This window comes from Thermobia domestica, chromosome 9 (assembly GCF_964235325.1).
Source record: "Thermobia domestica chromosome 9, izTheDome1.hap1.1, whole genome shotgun sequence".
NCBI lineage: Eukaryota > Metazoa > Arthropoda > Insecta > Zygentoma > Lepismatidae > Thermobia > Thermobia domestica.
Window position 1 is genome coordinate 64,956,422 of NC_137462.1, and position 27,408 is coordinate 64,983,829.

At 33.4% G+C, this 27,408-nt stretch overlaps 1 protein-coding gene across 1 annotated transcript in view; it reads left to right on the forward strand.

Moving 5' to 3' along the window:
• The window catches only part of LOC145694702 (mutS protein homolog 4-like), a 67,370-nt gene that overhangs the window by 20,166 nt on the left and 19,796 nt on the right, over positions 1 to 27,408 (forward strand). Inside the window, exons 5-12 of the mRNA XM_081771228.1 lie at positions 18,164 to 18,354; positions 19,933 to 20,054; positions 21,910 to 22,130; positions 24,409 to 24,603; positions 24,945 to 25,131; positions 25,406 to 25,536; positions 26,113 to 26,216; positions 26,902 to 27,121. Of these exons, the coding sequence (XP_081627354.1) occupies positions 18,164 to 18,354; positions 19,933 to 20,054; positions 21,910 to 22,130; positions 24,409 to 24,603; positions 24,945 to 25,131; positions 25,406 to 25,536; positions 26,113 to 26,216; positions 26,902 to 27,121 (1,371 nt within the window). The remainder of the gene's footprint in view (positions 1 to 18,163; positions 18,355 to 19,932; positions 20,055 to 21,909; positions 22,131 to 24,408; positions 24,604 to 24,944; positions 25,132 to 25,405; positions 25,537 to 26,112; positions 26,217 to 26,901; positions 27,122 to 27,408) is intronic.

Consider the following 27,408-nt stretch of genomic DNA (forward strand, 5'->3'; position numbering starts at 1 on the left):
CGGCCATCCTGACTGAGTGACTGAAGTTCTACCTGGTACCTTTTGTCAGGCTAGGATCGCTGTCTTTTCACTTCCTTGCCCCTCCCTTCTTTTGGCCTGGTTAGTCGTCTAAAGACCTACAGTGAAACAAAACATAAAATTAAGCAAAACGGTGTCGTATTCGCTTCAGGTCAGTTCATAGATAACACTGGATGACTATCCTAACAAACTTCAAAAATTGGGGGGGGGGGCAGTCGCCACTCTAAGTTACGCCTATGCATGGATGCTCACTTGAATTGGTTTTAAGGCTGTTTTTGAATGAATACTTTTTTCAAAATAATATTAAAAAAATATAGAAAGATTTTCGAGACATTCGAGTCGAGTCGAGATTTTTACGAGCAGTCTCGACTTGACTCGTGTCTCGACTCGAAAATTTGAGTCGAGAAATACGTTTATCTCGACTTGTCTCGAATTTTACAAAGCGTGTCTCGACTTGAATTTCGACTCGAATACGAGTCGAGTCGAGTCGAAATTCGAGACTTGTCTTGATTCGTGTACATCCCTACACATAGACGTAGTGGTTATAGTATTGGTCTTCTCCCCCAACCCGAAAGCCTGGACCCTTACCAATAAAAATTTATGGGTGCGCGCCTGATTGACTAAATTGATATGGATATCAATTCGTAATAAAGTATCAATCCTTAATAATGTATACAAAATATCATATAAGAATCGTTAAAAATAAACGTAGACTTAAAAGATTGAGACTATTGTGCTGCAACACTTACATTATTATTAGTTACCCACGAGACGAGAGAAAACGAGAAATAAGATTTTCACGTCTAGTCAGCAGGCCCGCAATCAGAGGGAGGCTACGGGGGGCCTGACCCCTAAACTTTTCGTGTCCCCTCCAGACCTCAACAAAAACACAATTTAGATATGTGTAAGAGAATTTTTAATGACTTGCCCCCCCCCTAATATATCCATGGCCCTCCGAAACCTCTGTGGCTGGTTGCGGGCCTGCTAGTCACTGATGATTTCAGGGTGGACAGGGGGAATTCCCCCCCGGAGCTACAAAATTTCCGCCGGGTGCTTCAGTCCTCCCCTTATAATTATTTGGTGAGAACTTGTCTACTTGGGCTTAGTAATAAATATATTTAAATTAAAAAGAAAACTATGATTACTAAAGAATTATTTCTCTTAATTCATTCTATAATATCATTATATTATACAAACAAAGAAAAAGGCGTAAGGATGTTGAAAATAAAATAATACTTTGATCTATCGAGTAGCAACCTAAGCTTAGGTGAGCCAACGGCCAACCTGTCATTGTCTACTGATTCTAGCGGAAGAAAAGATGTATCGCAAATTTACACATATTATTGCATGATTCGAGTTTGTAACTAAATTGGGAGATGGCGTAAGTGTTTGATTAGTCCTACCTGTGTGTGTGTGGTGTTGTGGTACATATTTTGAAGAGTTAATACGCGTGTGAAACAGTTGACATTTCATCTTGCTAAAATGTTGAAACAACTGATATTATTATCTTTTCTAAACAACGACGACGTGTTGAATGTGACCCATGTTCTACAACCGGCAACATTCGCAGTGACGTTGACAGTGCAAAATCAATTCCAGTTGTTTCTTCTAAAATATCAGTGAGCGGTGATGTTGAGTCGAGGCCATTTTGAAGTAAGTATGACGTTGAACGGGAATTCAAATATTAAAGAAAATGGGGAAAGTAAGTATAGTTGGCTATATTTTGATCGTGCACGAGGTGGTGCTTTCTTTACTGTAAACTTTGTGAGAGCATTTAAGGAATGATTTAGAAGCTCTACAAAAAACAGGTGGAGTATTTATTAACGTATCTTTCGCTAACTTTCGAAAGGCAACAGAAACAATGGAAAATTAGAAAAACATTCCCACTCAGAAAAGCATACAAAAGCCGTTTCAATGGAGAATGATAGAATTTAAGGGCTTAAAAAAACTCCTATCCGGTCACAAATAATTCAGCAAAGTAAAAAAGAAAAAGAGGTGAATCGACAGACTTCACGTATGTTCATTCAAAGTGTGTACTTTTTGGTCATGGAGGAAACACCCCACGCAAGTGAAGATTTTATTAAAGGTCAATTCCGCGGTAAGTGACCCTACGAAGGGAAAATTTGAAGTTTCACCTTGGCCTAGATAAATATTAAAATTCATTTTTAAGAATGCTGAATTTTTCATACATGAACAAGATGATACCAACGTTGACCTGTAGATGGCTCTGCAGGAGGTAAAATATGGCCACTTTCATGTCGCAGAATATCGCACCTACAATTGGATTTTAACACAAAGTTTTTTCCTGCTAATTCCTGTAGGTAAGTGAAGATCGCATATGGTAATTATTAAGATAATGTTTGTGTTTACATCAGTGACATTGTTTTGCACATAATTTAATAATAGCAAGAAAATTACAATAATTGATTTATTCAAGTAGGCTGTCGTGTAAGTCACAAGAAAACATAAATAAGTTTATGTATTTATATATTACATAAGTAAACAAAAAAGCTGTAATTCTAAATTTTCTTCATTTGGTCAGACGGTAATCAAAGGCCGTGTAGAAAGTCCCGAAATAATATGTGTAACTCTTTTAAATACAAAATATAAGATGTCGTGTAAGTCACATTTCTTTTCCTGTCGTGTAATTCACATTATACGTGTCGTGTAAGTCACATTTTGTTGCAATGTTCCCACATTGCCAATAGTAGCTAACTGCAGTAAAACATATAAACAATGAATTGATAACTCAATTAATGTATTAGGTGTCATGTTTAGTGTAAGAGAATGAAAGATATGGAGGATAAAAGCAATATTATGAAGTATGGGTATAAAGTATACCTGACTGGAATATAAATGTAACAAATGAATGAAAAATTAAACAATATGAATCAATGTGATCTAGAAAGAAGGTTTTTTTTTTTTTTTAAGTGACAGGATGTATTTATTGTCTCTGGAACAATGCCGGCATATATGGTTCCGAAGTTTCTTGCTTCACATACTTTTAATACTGTAATTGTTTTTCTCGTACTCTTTCGTTGTTTTGGAAACATGCTTGTAAATTGGTATTTATTGCCTTTAGGCATCTAAAGCTCAGGCCGGTATAGAACGGAGGTGGGCATGTGGGAAAGGATTCGTTCAGACCTATTAAAAGGATATCATCTCGACATTTACCTGGTGTGAATGAGGAACACCTCAGTCAGGATTGCCAGCTATATGTTTTAAACCCGCAACCTACCGAGCCAAATCTAGCACGTTACTACTCTGTCACGCTTCCTTGATAGAAAACATGCTTATTCAAACGAAAATATGTAAGTCACAACAAAGTTTACTTTAAGATTATGAAATTAGGACATGTCAGATATGTAACACTCGTCTTTTCTATTGCGTTTTCAGATATATCTAGTTCAGAAGCTGAATGGAAGCGGAAATAAAGAAGTTGCAAAGAATGATATTGCATCAAATGGATTTTAGTGGAAGTTACTATTTTATGTGCCAAGAAAAGATACAAACCGCTCACTGGATATCACACAGTTATACTATGTAAACTGCAATAATATATTTTCCTGAAGACAATGAAACCACAGAACATGATTCGTGCGTAATTATGTCTGATTGTATGCATCAAGATATATTTGCAGTTTCTTGTTTCAATTCTACACTTATGGAAGGTTTTGAAGGGCGTCATCCGGTTTTCCGATCAACAATGTGAATTATCAGTCTGATGATGGTGTACAACACTATTCACTTTGCTCAATAACATTGCAGAAAGTTGAAATGTCTTGGCATTTTTCGGCTACGAACTATGGAAAAGGCTCTCAAAGACAAATTGATCCTCAATCTGCTTTAGAATTTATTGAGAGAGCACGCAAGTTATGTCCGAACATTAATGTAATATACTGTAGTAAAGAGTATTACTTCAAAAATTTTTGAGTTGATGCGCCAATGGAAACATCATAAGAAAGAAATATGTAATATTCCAAAAACACGAAACTATCACTACTTTTATTGTTTCAGCGTATACTATTGAATGTTCTCTCATTTAAGATATTTCTTCACCACGAAGGAAGTTGATTTCATTCCAGAACAGTTCATTGGCGCATATGAAGGGAATAAACGCAGCGAAGAAGTTATGAAAACACTCTACTGGAGACAGGGTATTGGTACCCTTCGTCGGAAAAAGAACTATTAAATATTTGTTACATGTCGAGAAAAGAATCAGAAGAACTGTATGTAACATTTCTTCGCCTTTACCATCAAGATAAAGAATTTTATTGGCCGCAACAGAAAGATTAGGCCTATGTTGCATTAACAGACGTCGATCACAGACATAAATTAGAATTTGACAAATTTTGCTCGAATAAAAGAACTGTTAACTTCCTTTTATCTCTCTAAATCATTAGTGCCACTCTGTCTGCCAATAGATTTTGAAAGTGTAATTAAACGAAGACATGATGTTAGACTTGTCGTGTAAGTCACAAATTTATGTCGTGTACGTCACGTTATATTTGTGGCATATATTTTAAAATAAATACAGAAAATATAATAATTTTCTTTTCGTCTTGTAGCTTGGTATCTACTTAATATATACAAAAAGTTTTAGTTTCCTTGAAGCAATAGAAGAACAGAATTTTCAAATAGTTAACCGTTATTCAAAACACGATGTCTCCTACTGTCGTGTAAGTCACGAATATGTTTATAGAGACTTGTTTCAGCCATTTTGTTTACATATTTAAAAGCTGCAAATAAAAATGAATGAAGGACTTATTGCGCCTTATTTATAACCTAAAACTTGCCCATGAAAATATCTTATAACTTTTCTAATACACAATATTTACTGCCGTCTGCGTCTTTTGTCGTGTAAGTCACAAATGGAATTAACCTAAAAAATAACAGTGATCTTGAGAAATGAGTTCAATTTCAAAGTAAACGCTCTAATATTCAAGTAGAAATACAGCTTCAGTACCTTTAAGTTGAATTGGGACAGTCAGGATGAATTCATTCTTCGCAATAGACGTTATTCTAATGACGGACGAATAAACGAATATTGAAAATCAGAGTGAGTTGTCATTGTGTGTGCGTTATGTTCACTCAGTTTCTTTTGCAGTTCGAGAGAGATTTTTGTGCATGGTTGATCTAAGAGGTACAGACACTGAGTCAATATTTTTGACGATTAATAATGAATTAAAAAAGCGTAAACTTTGTAATGAAAATGTAATACCTTGTTCGTTTGATGGGGCAGCTAACTTCAGTGGTTGTGTTAATGGTGTTCGTACTCCACTTTCGAAGGAAAAAGGACAAGAAATACCGTATATGCACTGTACAGCACACATTTTGTCAATCGCTGTCACAAATCGTAGAAACAAGCATCCGATTATCAAGCGCATTTTGCATGTTGTAAAAGATATATATAAACTCTTTCATGCTTCTCCGACAAGAGAAAGAATTCTACATGAAATTTAGAAAGTTTTGGAAAAGCCTGTGATAATGGTTCCCGAAGCTGTTGATGTGCGTTGGCTTAGTCATTATTGTACGGTTCACGCTGTGTTCGTCTGCTACAAATCCATATTAATAGCATGTGATCAGATTCATAAGGATGGAGCTGATCTATCTACTTTGGCAGGAGAAATTTTGTTAGAAATGATGAATTTCAGTTTTATTATTGATTTGGTGATTGTGGATGAGACATTAATTGCAGTTAGTAACCTCAGCAAACTTTCACAAAAGGAAAGTATAAAACTTTCGTTTCTTCCTGCTCTTGTATTTGGAACTGTAGAGCATTTAAAGAACATCTCTCTTTTTGCGCTACAAGGGATAAAGAAAATGAGATGAATAACAAAATCAAGAAACTTGAGGAAGATGCATCAGATGTCAAAAGTCTATGTTTTGACGAACATAAAGTGAGGTGTTTAAAGAGTGCAAAACAATTTGTGGAGAGTGTCGTTAATGAAATGCAAGAAAGATTCAATGATAAGGCCATGAAATTGATTCAACTAAGTGCGTATTTTCAAAACTTTGATACATTTTAGCACCTCAGTGAGATTGAATGTAAAGGACTCTGTGCTATATTTGGAATTAATGTTGTTGATGCTGTCGTTGAGGATGTAGGTTCTTTCAAATATGTTACACGCAGCAAATTTGAAGATTCTGGAACAAATGTTGCTTCTTTTATTTTAGAAGCTGGTGTTGGTTACGAGGCTCTTAAACCTCTGGCTGAGTGTGTGTTGTGTATCCCTGTTTCTACTACTACTGTAGAAAGGTCATTCAGTACTATGAACAGAATCATGACAAAATTGCGAAATCGTATCGGTCAAGATACTCTTCAGTCATGTTTAGAAGTATGAATCGGAGACATTGAGCCTACAGAAGATTTTATTCACAAGGTTATCAACAGGTATGCTGTGAAGAAACCCAGACACATTCGACTATACAAATAAAAAACTGTGACTGCTCTAATTTGTTACATTTTGTAATAATTTGAAGTAGAGTTTGTGAAACTCAACAAAGCTTTCTTTAACATATACAATAAATCATTTTCATTTACAGAATTTGTGCGTACGTTTTATCAGTTAAATTAGTCTAGCTCGACATTTGTCTTTCACTGTAATTAAACATTTTCAATGCTGTAGATTTTTCAGTTAATATTTCTTTTGCATATTGATAGCCATTTATTGCCTTTAATTGCGTTATTGTCAGTTAGAAAGAAAATGGAAATACTGAAATTTGAAGTTTAAGATCTGTAAAGTATTCATTGTAGCTGTGGAAAATTTAAGAATGCTTATAAAACTCCAACTGACCAAAGCAGCATATATATTATAACTTGAGTTGATTTTGAGTTTAAAAAGATTACATATCTGTGTTACAGTTTCGGCTATGTAACACAGATATATAATCTTAAAATATATACTGCTTTGGTCAGTTGGAGTTCTATTAGCGAAGTTTAAGAACAGTGTTAAGTTTAAGAATTTTTAAGAATAATGTATTATCTATTATTAATATGTTGAATATTTATAATATATGCAAGTTTGTAACTATTGTACAGATATGTCTACTTGTATGAGACACAATTATATGCTGTAAGAATGATCAGAATAATGTATAAGTTCTTTATATATTATCAAAATTTCCTTACGTCATACACGGAAAAAAAAGAAAGGTTACTAGTAAACAAGAAAAAGGTGGACAGTAACCAAGTTAGTTTGTCAATATATAGACAACAGAGTCGTGTGTCCCAGCAGCCAAGCCAAAAAGGTTAACGAGAGAAGGTGATCGTTACCTTGCGTTACAGGTTAACATTGCTAGGTTACAGTGTAATAACTCACAGGGGTACGCTAACCGATCACGTAGTTACCACTATCTATCATAGCCTGTAACCGGTAACCTTGTTAGTATGTTGGAATAACCGACTGCTCGGTTCACGAAACAGGGTGCGACAACGTTGTAACCGTGTATTTTGATTAGTATAACTTATTTAATAAATAACAGTAACAGATATTCACTCAGCCACGAGCACATCAAAAAATACAATACTAAAATAGATAATAACTACCTCAATTTATTTTCATTGGTAGTATGTACTTGTTTTTTTTTTTTTTTTTTTCGTCATCCCGTTTAAAGGGTAACGCCCTAACCTTATAAGCCACCAATAGCACAAGTATTTATCAACTAACAGTGAGAATTTGTTTGGGTGATACTCTTCCCTACAAGCAAAGACGTAAAAGGATTTTGATATTTGTACCGTAAAGCAACGTAAAACGCATTATGTTTCCTGAACACATTACAAAATTATTGTTACGAGTGTGTGAATTATTTGACGACAATTACATAACTAGTAGTGCTACCATCTAGTGTGGATATTTGTACTAGAAACATGTCACATAACATTTTATTCATTTAAATCTCAGAATATGCATAAACCTCCGTAAATAAACTTTCCTTCACATTTCTCTATTAATTTATGTAGAATCCATATTTTAATAACTGTTTTCCTATTCCTTCGGATGTAGTCATACTTCTTAAAACTTTTCGTTCTTAAAATTGCAAATGGCGACCTTGCTGTTTGTACTTCTAGTAATGCAGTGTTACCAGTAAACAAGTTTCGGAGGGTTAAATTTGCCTTGTGTGAAAATCGGTTGATAACAACACAGTGTTTTAAATTAAATTAACCTTCTTGAATTGGTTACCTTCTTCTAACCTATTTTATAGGTTAATAGCAACCAAACACTGGATTGTTTCTACACATTTTCTAGTAACCTTTCTTGATTGATTACCGGCGACCTCGTAAAATTAACCTTTTTTGTCTCAGAAGGGTTGTTACAAATTATTAACTGGTTCTAGCAGCTAAATTGTCCATTAACCCCCACTAGGTTACCATTTATTTTTCTCAGTGTATCCTCGTTCATGCTCAATGTAGGTTGCTATTATTTGTGCGTGTGTGTGCTTTTGAATTGTCAGTTCAAATATAGATATAGGAATATTGACAACCCAGCTTTCTAAAATTTAAAAATTTGCTCTCTGTTAATAAACTTTAACTGAAAAATATTTTTAATAGTTTTTCACAATTTTTGTCGGCCTTTCCAGAGTAGATTAATATATTTATGCCCCTTCTTCAAGTAAGAATTATAGCGGGAACTGTTGTAGGACATTTGTGGTTTGTACTTTTCTTCCCCCTGCGTATTAATATTCCCCCCGGGGGAAATGTTCTGAAATCATCACAGAGTCTAGTAATTTTTTGTCAAATTCTCGTCTCAATTTTCAAAGAATTCTTTCTGGTCTGGTCTCAATTCTCGAAAAGCTTTTCTCGTCTTGTCTCGAAATATCTCTCACCTTGTTTTGTAAATTTATGTACAAAATGCATACCATGTTTTCCTTCTTCATTTCGTCTAGAAGTTATCGAAATCCTTCTGCGTCACGAGAAGTCCACTCATTGTTATTGAACTATAGTGTGGAAGGATTTAGTTTATCTTTAAAGTTGATGAGTGTTCTTCATTGTGTTTGTACAATCATTTTATCAATTCATACTCTAGCTTTTTACTATGAATCATGTAACATTTTAACAGTGTTTGAGTTGAGTTGAGTTGATTTTGAGTTTAACGTCCCGTTCAGCAGCGAAGCTATATGAGACGTGGACCTACTGATTAACGTGGAATATGAACCACATGAGCTCCTACCGGGAATCGAACCCGGGTCTCCCACGCCAAAGGCGCGTACGCTAACCGCTTAGCCACGGAGGAGCTCTTTAACAGTGTTTGAAATCTAAGACTTGGGTGAACTAGTGTTACCTACGAGACTCCAGAAATTTCTCGTCTCGTCTCGTCTCGAATTTTACAATGAACTTTTCGTCCCAACTCTCGTTTCGTTTATGAGACGAGACTAGAAATTTCTCGTCTCGTCGGCAACACTAACTACCGTAATAAGAACAACAATAAATATTTTACCATCACTTATCAATTCAAAATTTAGAAGCTCAACAATTTAGTTGGTTGAAAATATTTATGTGTGCTCAAGTAGTAATGGAAGACATGCACTAGCCGAGTCAGCAAAAAGTTTTGGTCGCCCAAGATCAATAACCTAGGAGTCTGGCCCAGGGGCAATGACCTATGGATCCATAGGACCATCCCCTCTAAAATTTGGCAGTGGATATATTAGCCATCCCTCAAATATCGGGAGGGGTACATAGGAATACCCATTCAATTTTGGAAACTGTCAACACTAATAATTTGGCATGGTGGTATAGGACCGCGATATGTACCTCTCAAAGTTTCGGGTTCAATCTTATTCTCTTTTATGGGTAAAAAAAATTCCTAGAAATGTAAAAATTCCTAGAAATATCGGAGTTTTTAAACCTATTTTATCTTCTTTGATGAGACTTTCTTATCTTACATGGTTATATGATTGAGTATAGGGGTTTTTCCTTTCATAAGACATTACTACACTTTTGCACTTCTCTTAAATTTTGGGAGGGGTACATAGGATCATCTCTTAAATTTAGGAACTATTAAGAAACAAAATTTGATAAATGTTTCTCTATGATTCAAATATATACCACTGTAAATTTGGATCGTCTTGCTCATCCTCTTCTATGGGAAAAAATGTAAAATAAATAAATAAGCAATACGTCGTACCATGAGGTAAGCTATTGACCTAATTTATCCCCTTTGATGATACATTACATAGTATGATTACATGTGTGTATTTCGTGACTCGTTCTCTGGAATAGGAGACACATCACGGTGCGTTCCTCTTAATTTTAGAGAAGGATAAATAGGATCACCCCTTTAAATTGGGTATTGTCAAAAAAATTTGGTAAATATTCTCTAGGACACAAATACGTACCTTTGTAAATTTGGTTAGTCCAACTTGTTTTCTTCTTTTAGACAACAGAATACATAAGCACAAAAAACGGTATCTTAGTTGTAGCTGACGCATAACTCTATTTTATAGTGCAATACTTATAATATATGTCATTTCGTTACGCATTGGTTAAGGCAATGAACTAATACTTATACTGACTTCCGGGTGGTGTTCCACCTTAAAATTGTCAAAAATAGACAGACAATAAGCAACAAGTGACGTTATTTTGTAGTTAAAATTAAACTAGTCATGTTTTCTGTATAAGGAGAAGATTTTAAATGTACCTTAAGATTCATGATCAGGGTCCTCGTTCTTTCGCACTCACTACGTAAAATCGTTAATATTCAAATTTGCATAAGACTATAATGTACACCTCTTAAATTTTAGAATAACTCATTCTTAAATTTGACAAACGTTCTATAGAACTCGTGTATATTTGTGTGATTAATTCATTTCTTGATCCGTATTAAAACTATCCCTTAATATTTACTATTGATATTATACCTTTGGATTGTAATTGAAATAAAAATACTTAGATAACCACAAATTATATTTTATTCATTTTAGTTTCTTCTTCTTTTGTTACATTAAGATGTCGACAATGTTTTATAAGTCATGAGAATATCCCGTGGAAACACGCCCTTACGGATCAGAGTAGAACAAAGAGAACTTGAAGAGGTCGATAATTTCAAGTATCTGGGAAGTATTTTGACGAGAGACGCTTACTGCACCAAAGAGATCAGGTCAAGGAATGCCATAGCTAAAGAAGCATTCAACAAGAAAAGATCACTCTTAACTAGCAGGCTCAATATTGGATTTAAGAAGAAATTGGTCAAATGCTATATATGGAGCATTGGACGGTATGGTTCAGAGACTTGGACATTACGGAAGTTAGAAAATAAATATTTGGAGAGCTTCGAATTGTGGTGTTGGAGGAAAATGGAGAAGATAAAATGGACAGACAAAGCAACAAACGAAGATGTTTTAAAACGGGAAGGAGAGAAGAGAACACTTCTAGCCAGCATTCTTCGTAGGAAGGCCAATTAAATTGGACATATCTTGCAAAGAAATTGTATTCTTCACACCGCAATAGAAGAAACGATGGAAGGAAAACGTGAAATAGAAAGAAGAAGAACACAGCTGATCGACGATTTGAGGAATAGAAGAAAATATTGGGCGTTAAAAGAGGAAGCTGAAGATCGAGAAACGTGGGAGAAACGTTTGCAGGCCCAAATGTAAAATTGAAGAAAAAACCTCACTAGTCCCAGGACCTGCCGAAAGGCAGAATACTTAATAATAATAATAATAATAATAATAATAATAATAATAATAATAATAATAATAATAATAATAATAATAATAATAATAATAATAATAATGTTAAATTGCAGATGTTTAATCACATATACACATATTTGTTCTTGAAGTTTGTATCACATCGATGTATGTTTCTTGTGTAGACTTCTTATTCTTCTTGATTGTGATAACATGTCATGTGTGATAACATGTCATGTAACCTAGCACTGGTTTGCAGAGCTTCATGTCGTGAATTATGTAAAGGAAACGAGAAAATATTTTGTTATAGAAATTGTACGCGGTAGTTGATGACAAAAATAAAACAAAAATTTTCATAGATAAATATTATAAATTTACTTGGGAGATATATTGAAGTAGTCTACTGCAGGGGCGGGTAGACATCATTAGGGAGGCTCGGGCGTTTTTTTTTTTTTCACAAGCTCTATTAGCTTCTCAATGTCACAAATCAAGTTACAGTTTTCTTTCTACAGTAAATCAATAATATTAACAACAATTAAAACCTTATATTCGCTCATCAGCATATTATTCTGAATTGTTCAAAGTATTACATCAAGTTGAAGAAGTACGTATACTATATTACAAAATTAGTAGATGTTTTAGTGTACTACTTTTTGATGTTACTGTATCTATCACTTTTTCATTCAAATATTCCTTAAGAAATCTTTTTCAATAGACATCAACATAAAAGTTTCCAAATATTCCTTAGACATGGTATTTCCGTTTTGAAAAACTTATTTTACTTGTTATCTGAATTAGGGTAAAGTCAATAGAAATTTGTGGGCAGTAGCAAACCTGGATAAACATTACTGTACAAATTAGAAATCTGCAAAATTAAGAAAGCACATTGGACAATTTTTGCAACACGTTTTGCACTCGCCTTGCATCTGAAGATATGTATTTTCTTCTAATTTTGCACAATCAGCTGTTTCTTCTCGTTGTACTTGTCATCAAGACTGACTTTCAAGAATTTCCACTTCCTTGAAAAGTCCAAAACAAGACTTTTATATAATCCTTGGAAACTTATGTTCTAATTTTTTCAGAAGGTGAGTAAGTTTATCGAAAGCCGTGTCTGGACGTTGGCCGTGTCTGGAAGTTCTCTTACTTGGTTGAAATTTCTAGGGTCCAAACAATCCATAAAGTATCTCTCTGCTTGAATCTTAAAGCAATACTCAAAATTAACGTATCCAATATTGTGTTGAATGCTTCGATGCAGTATCTGGTCTTGGATCAGAAGTAGCTTCATCTCACATTCATAGGGAAACATTCGTTTCCACCTCCGAAGGTGAGTTGTCGACAGGTAAATAGAGATAAAGAAATCACGTTCTAATTCTTCAAATTTATTATTGACCCATTCTGCAAATCTTAATGCTGCATTCTTAACAGATTCAAAATAAGCTCTCTGCTCTTTCAGTTGGGACAGAGTAATCTGACCATTCGATACCACTACAATACACCAATAACCTGTGTTTGGAGATAGTTTGACAGAGGGGTCGTCACTTGAAATATTCTTAGGAACACTTGTGCTGTCAGGATTGTTTCAAATTCGAGAAGATTTTTTATATATTCTTGTGCTTTACACCTAGCTTCTTGTTTGATATTTTCTGTAGAAGTGATTTTCTTCATGATTATGGTCAGCTCTAGGTACAAAACACTTTCTGGGTTCGAAAAATTACCAAACTTCTTCTGCAAAGCAGGGCGTTTTCCAACAGCTTTTTTTCGCAACAACTGTAACATGCCTTTGTTGACAATTGATCTTCCAAATACCCATTCGCAGATAATACTCACGCATAAATATCGCACATTAATTTAGCAGAACAATGACACAGAGTCAATGCAACTCTTTGTCAGATCACATATGACAAATTGAGTATATGAGCGTAACACGACACATTTAACTAATCATAGGTGTTTTGAAACATCCGAATATTTTCCTTGCATGTTACTTACGCCATCGGTCGAATTTCCAATACACTTCTAATATCAAGGTTCATTTTCTGCAGAATTTCCAGCAGTGAGCCGCAAAGATAATTGCCTGTGGTAGAATGCATTTTACAATGGCAGCAATTCTTCAATTAACATATATCGTAAAACAATATAGTACTGGCCTGTTGAGTAGTATTTAATAGAATAGGAAACATTCCAGCTTGAAAGACTTCTTTCAAAATATTTTGTCTGATAAGTGCATCCGATAGCATCCGAAACACAATTCACTGTGGGTTTTTTTTTTTTTTTTTGAAAGTTATGTCACCACAATCCTGCTTACTTCCGTGTACCGTACATGACTCAGTTTACTCTTCTCGATGACCTTCTCTAAATTACTTTTAAGCGGAGGATTAAATTTGCGTAATAAAAGAATAATATCCAAAAACTATCCATGATCTGTAGCTGTGTCTTCCAGTACAGGCTGTTTCATTTCCTTTTCCTCTGTGAGCCTTTTTCTTTTTTCTTTACTTGTTTCTTTTTGTTTGTTTGTTTCTTTTTTTATTGCCAATGAGTTTCAACACTTCGACAACTCGATACATTACCTGTCTGTTCTTCTCAACCTGATACTACCGTTCTTTTATCTGTCCATGAGAAAGTGCTGGTCTGATGTATTCTGGAATGCTTGTATTCTTTTACTCGCTGATAAGCGTTTTTAGTGTTACGTTCATCACTTACAGAACCTTTAAGAAACATGTTTGTACAGTCTGCAGAATAAGCTGTGCACACGCTGCAAAAAATCGCATTTTGAGCAGGACAACATAGGAGCCAAGCCCTGTTGGTGCCATCTGCTCGTTAATAAGCAAACTCAGGATTAAAGGGTATACTTTATTTTGGTTGATGGGGATGGAACTCAAAAACTTAAGGATATCATCCTCTTGTGGACGTACGTAAGAGTTCGTTGCTCTGTTCCCTGCTGTATCACGCTTTTCAATGTTTTCACTGAACTCGGTACGAAATCAACATCACTAGAACTGGAGGTTTTCTGTTCATTTTCATCTTTGACAGCAACAATCGTAGCTGATGTTGGAAGCGTACCACTTTTAAAACTCATGGAAGGGGAACCTTCTCGTTCATTTTCCACTCTGACAGTGACATTCGTAGCTGATATGGTAGGAGCACTAATTTCAGCATTAATTTTCTACTTTTCTGTTCATTTTCTACTCTGACAGTAGCATTTGTAACAAATGAAGCGGGATCGCTAATTTCAATAATGTACCGGTATTCAGTATGTTGGCAGACAGTAGTTATTAATCGTGCAGGTTTGGAGGCACTAAATAAGTATGTTATCTTTTTGTAGGCATCAGCATCTGCTTTAATAGCTTTGCCTTCTTTCCACGACACCTCATCGATTTTCACGATTAAAAGTTTAGTCGATTCTTGGGGGCGATTCATTAGGGGGGTACCTAGCGCCGCCCGGTGGCCCTATCCGCCCCTGGTCTACTGTCATTGACAAGGGGTACCGCTGTGAATATGTATGGAAATTCACGGAAGGACTTTCCTTGGACTTTATTGCATAAATAATAATAAGCATAATAGTCTCATACTGTTGATTCTAAACTTTGCACTTGAATGCTGTTATTTTATAATATTAAATGCAATGACATTTTAAGAATGCAACATACTGCGATACGTAAGGAAAGAAAGCAAAATATTCTCCACAAACCTCTGTTGTGACTATAAATTGCAGTCCAATGGCGCTCTAATTTTGTTTTTGGATCTATATTCACAATGATGTCTAGAGGGAGAGAAATGCGTAGGGGCAGTTCATTGCTGGCAATCATTCCTGTAAAATGATTTATGAATAATTAAATTCCATTTAAGACATTAGCTAGTTGTAGTGGATTTAAAATAATGAATTGAAATAATAACTTATACGTACATTGGTATTAAAAAATCCAGAATAATGTTGCGCTTGTGGTCGATTTCTAGTAGTGATGAAAACTCCCCATACACAATCAATTTGCACGTGCTGTTAATTTTTCCTGGAAAGTATTTCTAATCGGATGGCTCCATGTCGTTTCAAATTTTAGAAATGACAATCTCCAGGAGAAGGATCTGGTGTAAGGTCGAACATAAATAGTGTATATCCTTTCTTATAGTCATTCCTTGAACTTACATTTCCAGTATTGGTAAAATGTATTCCTGATCGTGGAACCAGAATGTGGTACGATGAAGTGTGCAGATACTATTCAAAGCTGTGCAGTAATGGTTTTGAAGGTACAGCTTTTCCATCAAAGTACAATGTAAAGAAATTAGTGTTCAGATGTTGAAATTCAAACAGATTACTGATAATTATTCCACTGCATGCTTGAATTGATGTAAATCATACGATTTGGCACAATTCTCATAAACAGATTATCAAAAGTTTTGGGTTATACATTTTTCGGGATGGTAAATGATTTCATTTGAACTTTTGTCAGAGGATGCTTTGCAGGTATAGATTGTAAACTTTTACTATGTGCCGACTGGACACTAGGACAAATGCTGACACTTTTTACTTTCGACGATGCACCTAAGATATTCATTTTGGCACTGACATCACTTTCACTGTCCATGAGTCAAAAATTTGGTTCGATAGGGATAAGTTTCACACGTGATTCCACTCCGTGAATTAAAAATTTATCCTGGTTTAAAATGTCGCAATGAAGATGTTCATTCTCTGTTTTGTCAATTTATAACGTTAAAATCCTTTGTTCTCACTGGTGGTTGCATTCATATAACGGGCAGTATCTTGAATAAACATTGATGTTTGTAAATGTGTATTTTTAGCTCCATCGCCATAATTTGATAGTTTTTCAAGGTACGAACCATACGGATGATTATGTTAGGTTTTTGTTCAAGTAGATTTGCACTTTGCTAAACATGGTATCTAGAAAATCATTCACAGGTGTAATTGGTTTATCCGTTTCAGTAAAAGTGGAATCATCTGGTTTCACAAGTTGTGTTTGGATGTATAATAATATTTATGGCAAGTCAATATATTCATCATGGCTACAACTCACAACAAACTCTATTGGTGAATTTTCAGTTATTGAACTAATTGGTTTGTAGCCAATAATTGGATTGTCTACAACACTTCGTGTTGGTGTTGAAAAAATATCAAAGTCCCTCTTTACAGACCCATGATTGATGATGTAGAAAAGCCATTGTTGAATTAATAGAAATGTCCAGTGATGTTGGTGTTAACTGTCTTTTCTTCTTACGTGATAATTTACGTCTCTTAATAGGATTGATGTTGTTGATCATTTGAAGGCCAACCTCAAACTGAGAGCAGTCGTCCCATTTTCGTTTATGATATCCACTTCCCAGCATAATTTCGAACTTATGTTCAGCTTTTCCTTGTAAATTTAATCTTGCCTCTTGCATAGATTGATGAAACGATTCTTCCAGAGGTTTAACCGATATAACATCTTTAACCAAATTGGCAACTTGTTTTAATAATTCTTTTCCTACGGTTCTTTTCCCACACTTCGTTCTTGAGTTATGAATATTAGCTGTTACCACCAAGCCTTCGGGTCGTCTATTAAGAATATTAAATCATTTCGCCTATAGCATTGTGCAACACGTAACTCTTAAATGTTATCCCGTTTGTATGAAATCGTGAAAACTAGCGTGACGGATAGACGGAAGTTTTTCTACAAATTTTCGATTGACCATAGCGCCGAAAGGAAGCACTTCTATTCTCTGTTGGTTTGTACTTTTGTCTTATTTTGGTATCAGAAATCATCTTAAATGTTGTCAATGTAGTTTTAACATATCCTACAGAGATGATTCTGCCATACGTATAGTGAAGGAATTGTTCATGTTCAGTCGGCGCCTTTGAAACGGACTAAGAAAAATAATATACTTTAATGAGCACTATCACTGAAATAACAATCAGCAAGCAGGTAACATGATTTTAAGTTTATTCAACTTCCTCTGTAGTACATTTCCCTATCGTGACAGAAGATGGCCAGATGACAGCCTTCCCCTCTCATAGATTCCTTAACAACGTCCCTGATGAGTGAACTTCTGGTTTTCAGTTAAAGTAGTCTCACGCAAACCGTGCTGGCTGAATTGTACAGAATTAGAAAGAAACTACTGCACTTTGATTCGTCAAGTGAGTTGGAAGCAATCATATAAAACAGTGGCAGTTTTAGAAAACACAGTATAGGTTATGCAAGATGTTCCTATTAGTAACTGAAAAATATGCGAAAGTTCGTGTATTTTACATTTTCATTAAAGACGAATACTATTTTCGGGGTTCAACTTGAGTATTTACTTCTGTATTTGTAATTTTTATTAGTACAAAAACTTTTATTTTTATTAAAAAATAACTTTCTCTATAACTAAAGTACTGAACAATTTCAAATGTCTACACTCGTTTCTTGTTATAATCTGTTTTGTTTATTATTTTAACCATAACTTTAAATGATAAGCCAACGATGAGATAATATTTTATGGAATCATATTGTACCTATCGTGAAAATGTAACGTTGAAATTTTTTAACAGGTGCTTATACCGAACACTTTCTGTGAAATTACCAAACCTAATAAATTAATGGATCAGTTGCGTGAGTTATTTCCGAATCTATTAATAACAACTGTTCAGAGGAAGCACTTCAACGAAACTCGTGGCCAACAGCAGATTCAACATCTATGTGCACCAGAATATAAATCAGTGGAAATTCTTATTACCGAAAAGTAAGTAAATAATACAGATACTTTACTTTACTGTTATACTTTATTTGTTTCAATGGTGTCAGAATCAGGGAAACAGGATTATCCCCTCACTATTTTTGTCAAAGAAAATACCTTTTCACTTTTCTACCCTCCAAAACAAGAGCAAATATAAATTGACAATCGAGATTTGTAAGAAAAATGTCATGTTGAACTTTGCTCATATTCACTCAAATATTCGTATTACCATACAGCTGTTTATTCACAACACAAAAACTGTGTTAATTTAAAGTAAGTTTGCATTCGAACTTATATGACAATATACTGATTTAAGCACCCAATTTTAGTTTGACCCAAATTTGAATTTCCAGTCATTGTCATGGATACAATTAAAAACAGATTAAAAACGCGTTATGATGGTGATGCTAAAAGAATACAATATTATAATGGAAAATTCGTTTATATAAACGTTATGTTCAGTATGCAAGATTACCCATGAGCCTTTTTGACGATACATAAATAAATAAATACTGCATTTTGTAAATTAATTCAAAAATGAAACAAGACGGTAATCGTAAATGAAAGGTCAAGTATTTTTCTTGTTCCATAAGAACTTATGCTGATTCTTGCACTTTCTGACCTATAGAATTTACTTTTAATGAATAACAGCGAAGTATATTTATTTTAATCTCTACATTCTCCTCAATACAACCAAATTCATGTCCAGATCAACTCATTTTATATATATATATATATATATATATATATATATATATATATATATATATATATATATATATATATATTTTATGATGTGGCTTATCCACACTCTATAACACTAAATTCAAATACGCAATCTTTTGAAAGTTGCGAAGGAAATGTACATATTCTTGGAATCTTATGTTATCCTGCGTTCACCGAACTTCATGCTCAGTACGCAAGTGTGAGTTCGATTCAGGTTCAGATTTGATATCATAATACAAAAACACACAAAGTCTCAGATACTTGGTAACAGACGTAGATCGTTATAAAAGGTTATATTGAATTCGTTTTCAATATAACCTTTCGTAGATATTTCTGATATAATAAGTTATTATAATCTGTATTATGACGACTCAATAGTATGATACAATACTATTACTATAGGCCATTATCCATAATCTTTATGTCTTTTTCAGAAAAGTTGAACATAATATATTTTCTTATCTTTTTAAAACTTTGCAAGCTAAGGTATTAGAAATGCTACCTACATGAGAAAACTTTCAAAAGGATTAAAATATACTAAGAAAAATTATATTTTAAATACTTACTATAATGCTTGACAGTGAGTATCATATTTTATTTTTTGAAAATTTTTGTTTACTTGCTGTATTTAAACTTCGTTAGGACTAAAGCTATTTTCTGAATTGAGTTACACTCTATCTGTTGTTTCCAAAATCCAAAGTTAGATTCAGTTAAAATATGAAAATGAGGCCAAAGGTCTCTCATAATATTAAGTCGTAGTGATATTTTAGTCCTTAGTTTATTTCATATATGTGTCTCAAGTGATTTTCATATCTGCATCTCTCATTTACAGTATATCGTGATTGAATGTTATTCTAGGTACTATGCCTTATCAGCAACAAATGCTTTGTTAAAGTATGTTGAATATAGTCACAATGTAATGTTTGCTGCAAAATCTCTTAAAGTGGAGTATCAGGTTTCTCAGAACACAACTGTCATTGGTAAGTGAGACTATTAGTAGTGAGGAACTAAAATTTACTCTCAGTTTAGTGAACTTATCTTCCATTAAGAATCTAGTTAAAGTTTGGTTTGCAATAATTAAAAATCTATTTGACTTTTATAAAACTTTCGTAGAGAATATAATTTTGCTCTCTAAAACAGTTTGATAGATGCAAAGTTAAAAATGTTTATTATCATTATTATTATTATTATTATTATTATTATTATTATTATTATTATTATTATTATTATTATTATTAGTGGTGGTGGTGGTGGTGGTGGTAGTAGTAATAATAGCGGTAGTAGTAGTTGTTATTTTTAAAAAGTTGATGAATATTTGAATTGTTTATAATAAATATAACGGGATAGTAGTACATAGTATAAGTTATCTTTCTTTAAATAATACAATCTTCAAATGAATGTGAGTTATTATGGACGAAGGGCCGCGGTGGCTCAGTGGTAGAACGTTTACCTCTGGTGCATGGGGTCCTTGGTTCGATCCCAGCTCGCGCTTAGTGAGCTTTGTGGTGGACAAACACCATGTGCGTGGGTTTTCTCGGGGTTCTTCCGTTTCCTCCCACCTTCTTCATTCCACCATTTCATTCATTTCTCATCATCTCCGTCTCCTTTACCCTACCCGGCATAATCGTAGGACGTAAAACTTTCATTTCTCACGAAGATTTCGTTTCATTTATTGTGGACTAACTGTTAAGAGATAAGAATGTGTCTATGGTTATTCTTATGCTGACATTAACGGATTGTCCTCAGGAACTCTATTGAATTATACAATCAATTAAAAATGCATATATATCTATGCCTTGTGCTTTCCGCAAATAACACAAAACACCTCCTATCAATTTCCTCTTTTACTCAAGACGGGCTTACACTAATCCAGTACACACATCTCTCAACAAACTATAAAGAAATCACATGAGAGGAGAAATCATAAACTATAGAGAAGAACTACTAAGAAATATATTAGTAACTATGGTTTTTTATCAAATTTTGTTCAACATTGCCATTAGTCATTTCCCTTTACATGCATTCTCACTTCCGAAATCGCATACCAATTTTAAAATTTCACTTGTCTATAATAAATATGCTAACATTATTGTTTTAGAACTTTTCATCGTTGTGGTGTGGTAAAATGTGGGTCTTGCTAATTATGAAATGAAATCTTTCGGTTTAACGTTTCATGATTATGCCCTTTAGTCTAAGGGAGACGGATGATTAAGACAAATAAATGATGATGGAAGTATCGATTGAATATGGGAGGAAACGGGAGTCTCCTGAGAAAATCCACAGAAACGATATTGTCCACCACAAACTTACTTGTCCGGGATTCGAACCAGGTACTCCACGCACAGGAAGTAGGTCTGCAAATTTGAATTTCACAATGCTACCTCCAATGCTGAATATATGTATGTTTGGACTTTATGTATTTAAAAATTTTTAGTGTCTTAATTACATTTAATATGCATTTGGTCATTTTACTAATGTTAGATTTCTTTCATAAAGTATCAGTAGTATCAAATCTAATTGCAGTTAAAATTAGTTTAGCTATAATAATTTATACTAATTTTGCCACGGAAATTTACATTAATGTTCCTGGTAAGACACTAGGTACACACATGATAAGGAGAGAGAAATGTACCGTGCGTTTGTTCCAGTTTCAAGTCCAACAGTGGTGCTGTAGCTCTATAGTGTAATGTAAACAAAATTTCTATCAAAAACGAATTCAACAAACCAAAATGGGCCAAAAACAAAGTACTAACTTATTAATTATTCGAAATCCTCAAGAGTTACGTTTAGTGTTAGACATAAATAATGGAAAAATAATATCTTTGTTGTTCCCAGATATGGACACAGCACATCGTCTGGAATTGGTGCGATGCCTTCAGTCTTCTACTCCCCAATTTAGTCTTTTTGGGATTTTGAATAACTGCCAAACTCCTTGTGGTAGCAGACTGCTTCGAGCTAATCTACTTCAGCCACCATCTGATCTAGAGACAATCTCAAACCGTTTAGACTGTGTGGAAGAGCTTGTCCAAAAGCCCGAATTATTCCATGATCTTCAGGTAAATGCATAATTATTAAGTGCTCTGCCTGAGTCACTTGCCGCAATTCATCAATACCACTCTTTCTTCTCTTCTTTCATACCTTCTATCATATCCTTTAATTTCTTAAATAACGATAAATACAAGACAATTTACGATGATAGAATTGAGACAATAGAAGCTTTTTAGCTCTGAATATATCCAACTTAATGAAAATTTGGAATAATGCAGAAAGTCTAATTTATATATTAAAAAATCAGTTTCATATTATTATGATATATGTTCTATTACGTACAGTGTTGTTCAAACAATCTTAACTACCTACTCTTGAAAAATCGTATATTCTTATCCATAAGTACAAGCATCCATATCAAACAAATGTGTCTTCTCTTAGGCTACTGGATATCTTTATTTCAAGCCTGAATCATAAGTTGCTTATGTACGTTGTGAAAACAAAACCTTTTGAAGAGAAATGGATGAGCAGATTTTTAAGAGCAAAAATATATTTATATTTTCAATTGTAAGGAAACCTCATCAACGCATACGTCATGAAGAATTTGAACGGGTGGAATATTTTCCCATCATGATCAAAACAAGGAAAGTAGTGTTGTACAGCAGTGATCAGACACTTAAATTAGCTTGATTTGTTCATACTCATCAACATTCTTATCTGTATTTTGACATCATTTAAATACTAATACCAGCTTCAAGTTGTTTACATGTTCATATTTCCTCTTATATTTTCGTTCTCATATTATCACATTCATAGTAATTACATTTATAGTATATTACTGTAATAATAGTCTTTTTAGTATATACATTCAAGACATACGTATATGTTGGTTAGCATTGGTCCACCTAAAAGTGGCCAAATTACAGAAAATGCATATAGTTTAGTTGGAAGGTAACTCCACCTCTAATAAATTTAATCTATGGTATTATAGATCTAATTCATTTCTACTTAACTTATATAGTATGTTGTATTTGATGATTAGTGGATAAAGTAAAAGAAGTTTTCAAAATAAAAATATAATACAATATTACACTTTGCTATATAGACGTTAGGTCATTATGACGTGAAGTAGTCAATATATAAACTGCCACAAAAACTCTACGCAGTGGTGGCACTCGGTCGAAAAAGTGTACACAGCTTTTTCAGGCCAGCCATCCTGAATGAGGTTTTCCTGAGCTTTTCTCATTCATACCAGGCAAATGCTGGGGTAGTGCCTAACTTATAGGTCCCAAGCCGCTTCCTTCCTTCTCCAATCATTTCTTCTTTTCCTTTCCCTGCATAGTGTGCTTACCGAGGGACCTCATCCCTCATACGTGACAGGATAAATGGCCATAGATGTCGAAAGCCTAGAAATCTAAATCCTACATCCTAAAATCCTAAAAACTCTACGGCATTTTTTACTTCTGTCTCTCTTTCGGCGAGGAAGATAGGTATATGCTAAATAACACAGCAATAGAAATATGTTCGCATTGATGATTATCTCAGTGTTCCCCAGAAAAATAAAGCTAATTCAAGGGCAAAAAGCGGCATCTACAGCTTAATAAATACATAACAGATAATCTGGTGAGGGTAACCATAAGAACAGACACTTGTTGTTCATACTTCTGACGAAACGCAGTAAATATACATAATATTTTGAAATCTTTCTCTTTTAATTTTGGAGAAGTTTACTCCAATTAACAAATTTTATTACCCCTTCCCTCTGGCTTTTGCATAATTTTTCACCACATTGTCCTTGGAACCATTGAGTTTTTGAAATACAAGAATCTCCAAGACGTTTGGAAAATACAAGTTTCTAAGAAATAAAAACATAAGGAATAATGTACCTAAGTATATAGAATAATGTCAATTTTAGATTGCTATCATACAAGGATGAATTTTAACGGTGAAAACATACAAGTAAAGTTACTACAAGGTGACCAAGTTGTAAGATACACAAATGGCCAACTTACATACTAATATAACAAGTAGTCCATGTTTTATGGGAAATTTCAGGTTCTACAAGGCAAATAAGTGCCTACTATATTAACTGTATTAACACTGTATGCTTTTATTAACTGTATTTATTTATACAGTAATAGCAGTAGCAGCGATTAATTGTGCTTTAGGTGACATTTTTCATTTATTAATTTTTTTCTCTATTTTTTTAAATGTTTTATGTCCTTCGTTTATTTTTAAAAACAAATAAAGCAGAAAAACGTTATGTGTAATTAATTTTCAGCAGTAGCTCTCATAAGCTTTTCTGGTGTTCAAGTATTAAACAATTTGCCTTCCTTTATCTTTCAGAGTGTAATGTCAAGATTTGGAGACGTGGAACAGCTGCTATCCTTATGTATGCAGCTTCCATATCAAGAAACGGCACGGGCAGCCGAGACGCAGATTAATTATAGTCTTCTTCTTAAAACTACACTGGAATTATTACCATCACTCCGTGCCACATTAGAAGACGCTATCAGTCCTTTCTTCGCAGGTGTCAGACAAGTAAGTAGCATTATAGTGATTTTTAGTAAAATGATTACTCAGACACCAGAATTGATAACTAGTATAAGTAGATTCAATACGAGAAACATTCCCACTCATAAATATGCATGTTTTCTGTTGCAAAACAGCTGAATTATTGCAGTTGTCATTATAAATTTTAAGACATGTTAACGGATATTTTTTCATATGTTGTATTTTATTAAATCCGTTCGTTTATAAAATAAACTATATTTTGAAAGAAAAATATTTTTATTGATGATTAATTGATTGGAAAACAAAAATTATTTCAAGAAGTGGAATTTTCGTTGTCTTGCTTTCAAAATCACTTGCGTTAATTTTAGATTTTAGAAGATCCTCGGTATGAAGAAATGTTATCCAGTATTCAACAGGTATTCAACGAAGATGCAAAATTAACAAAAGGTTCTACAACAGCCTATCTGCAGCGGTGTTTCGCTATAAAACCAGGAATCAACGGACTTTTAGACGTAGCTCGGAAAACATATTCAGAATTAGTGGATGATATGCACGGTAAATAAATAAATAAAAACATTCATAATAAGTCTCAGTAATATATTCTTAATATCAAGTTCGATTTTCATTCTCTGAAATTCTATAAATGGACATTATAAATTTAAGAAAATATCTATACACATTAAAAATCTTAATTTCAATAGTATTTTACTAATATCTAATTTCTTTTTTAAATATTCAGCCACGAAAATTGTGAATATATCCCAGAATTATCTACTTATTTTTTGAACTTCAAACTAGTGTTAATGCTAATGATACATTTTACTTACAGAACGTGTTACTACTTTGGCTGAGGATAATCATCTCCCATTAAGAGTGGTTTACAATGGTTCCAGAGGCTTTCATATGGTCATTTCAAGCAAAAAGATCAAAGAAGTAGATCTGCCATCAATCTTTATTCAGGTGTTATTATTATTATTATTATTATTATTATTATTATTATTATTATTATTAGTAGTAGTAGTAGTAGTAGTAGTAGTAGTAGTAGTAGTAGTAGTAGTAGTAGTAGTAGTAGTAGTAGTATTCGAAAATTACAATTAAGAGATAATAATAATTAGAGCTTGAAATTCACCTAGATGAATAAAACGTTATCGATAAAATTTATATGTCAAGACAAGTTTACTTTGTCAATTACTAATGTATGTACGTAGAGGTGTTGATTCAGATAAACAATAACATTTAATAATATAAATAAAATAAGTTGTAGTACATTTCATGACTTGGTTGTGAGAAATAAAAGAAAACAAAATTTTCTGACTTCTGTTTTGAAAGATAATAAATAGCTAGCAGAAAGGTCCTAGTAGAGTTTGAATAACTATGTATACGAAGTATTAAAAGACCTAACTAGTAACTAAGAATTATGATAAATAAAATAACCTTATCCATCAATGATTGAAACTAATGATCAATATAGCAGTACTTTGATGGTAAGCTTCATGCTTTCTTTTCTATTAAATCACTGGTTTCCTTCATTATTAGGTACAAAAGAATAAAGAAACTTTGTCCTTCACTACAGAAGAACTTATTGTTTTTAATCGGCGATGTGCAGGAGCTATCCAAGAAATCGATATTATGACAAATGTGTAAGTATATTCTTGACAAACTTACTAATCCTTGACACCTATTCAGTTTATGACTACTGCCTGTGACTACCATTAAAGCATCCATTACAAAAAAAAAAAAAAAGTTAGTATATTAGTCTCTTTTCGCTTGGTAGAGAGAGATAATGTTTTGATATTGATTTAACATTTTAAGGCGAGATCTTCATTTAAAATTTAGCGAATTTTAGTGAAAGAGCAAGAAATAATTGAAAAGAAAATAATGCTCCATCTCACATAATTCAAATGTTCTTTAGACCAAGTAAGTAACGCGCATGCTTTCTGTACGGACTAACCTCTCATACAAACTTTAGTAGTGTATTGCATCTTACTTTAGTAGATCCCGTCTTGTATTTTAGTACTGAAAATGAAAGCTAAACTCAATTAATTAATAAATAAAATAGTTGTTTAAAACAGTTTCATCTTTAGAAATCCTGGAAAGCTTTGGCTCTGCAAACAAATTTACTTAATTTATTTTCAAATTAAAATGTTACTATTTTTCTCTTTGAATTGAAACTAGGATTTAAATTTTAATCAATTTGCATTATATGATATTATAATAAATAAATATGCTTAAATATAATGTGATTTTAAACATTCCCAAGATATCTGGCATATCAAAATTTAATTATCAGCATAAATATAACCGTATTACTATTTTATTTTACAGCATTGTTGTAGAACTTTTAAACAACCTAAGGCAGCATATGGGCTCTCTTTATGCTCTTTGTGAAAGTATTGCAAACATAGACATGTTTCTTTCATTCGCACGAGTCAGTTCGTTTAAGAACTACGTTCGGCCTCAGTTTGGTTCTGTTTTGGACATAAAGCAAGGAAGACATCCAATACTGGAATTTTTGACATATGTGGAGCCAGTGGCTAATGATACTGTAAGTTTTAAAATGTATATATGATTTCGCAATTTAGTCGTTGATAAATGCAATCTACTGAAGAAAATTAATAAAAACTTAAATTTTATATCATCAATAGAAAAAAATATATACTTGATGATGCACATACGTTAAATATTTGATTTCATGAAGTATAAGTTAACTACTTTTTTTTTTACAGAAAAATAAAAACATTTAAAGCATAAAATATGTCGGGTGAGAATAAATATAGTTAAATATAGTCCCTTCAATAAGTTTATAATTTCAAAAGCATTTTAATATTGTTC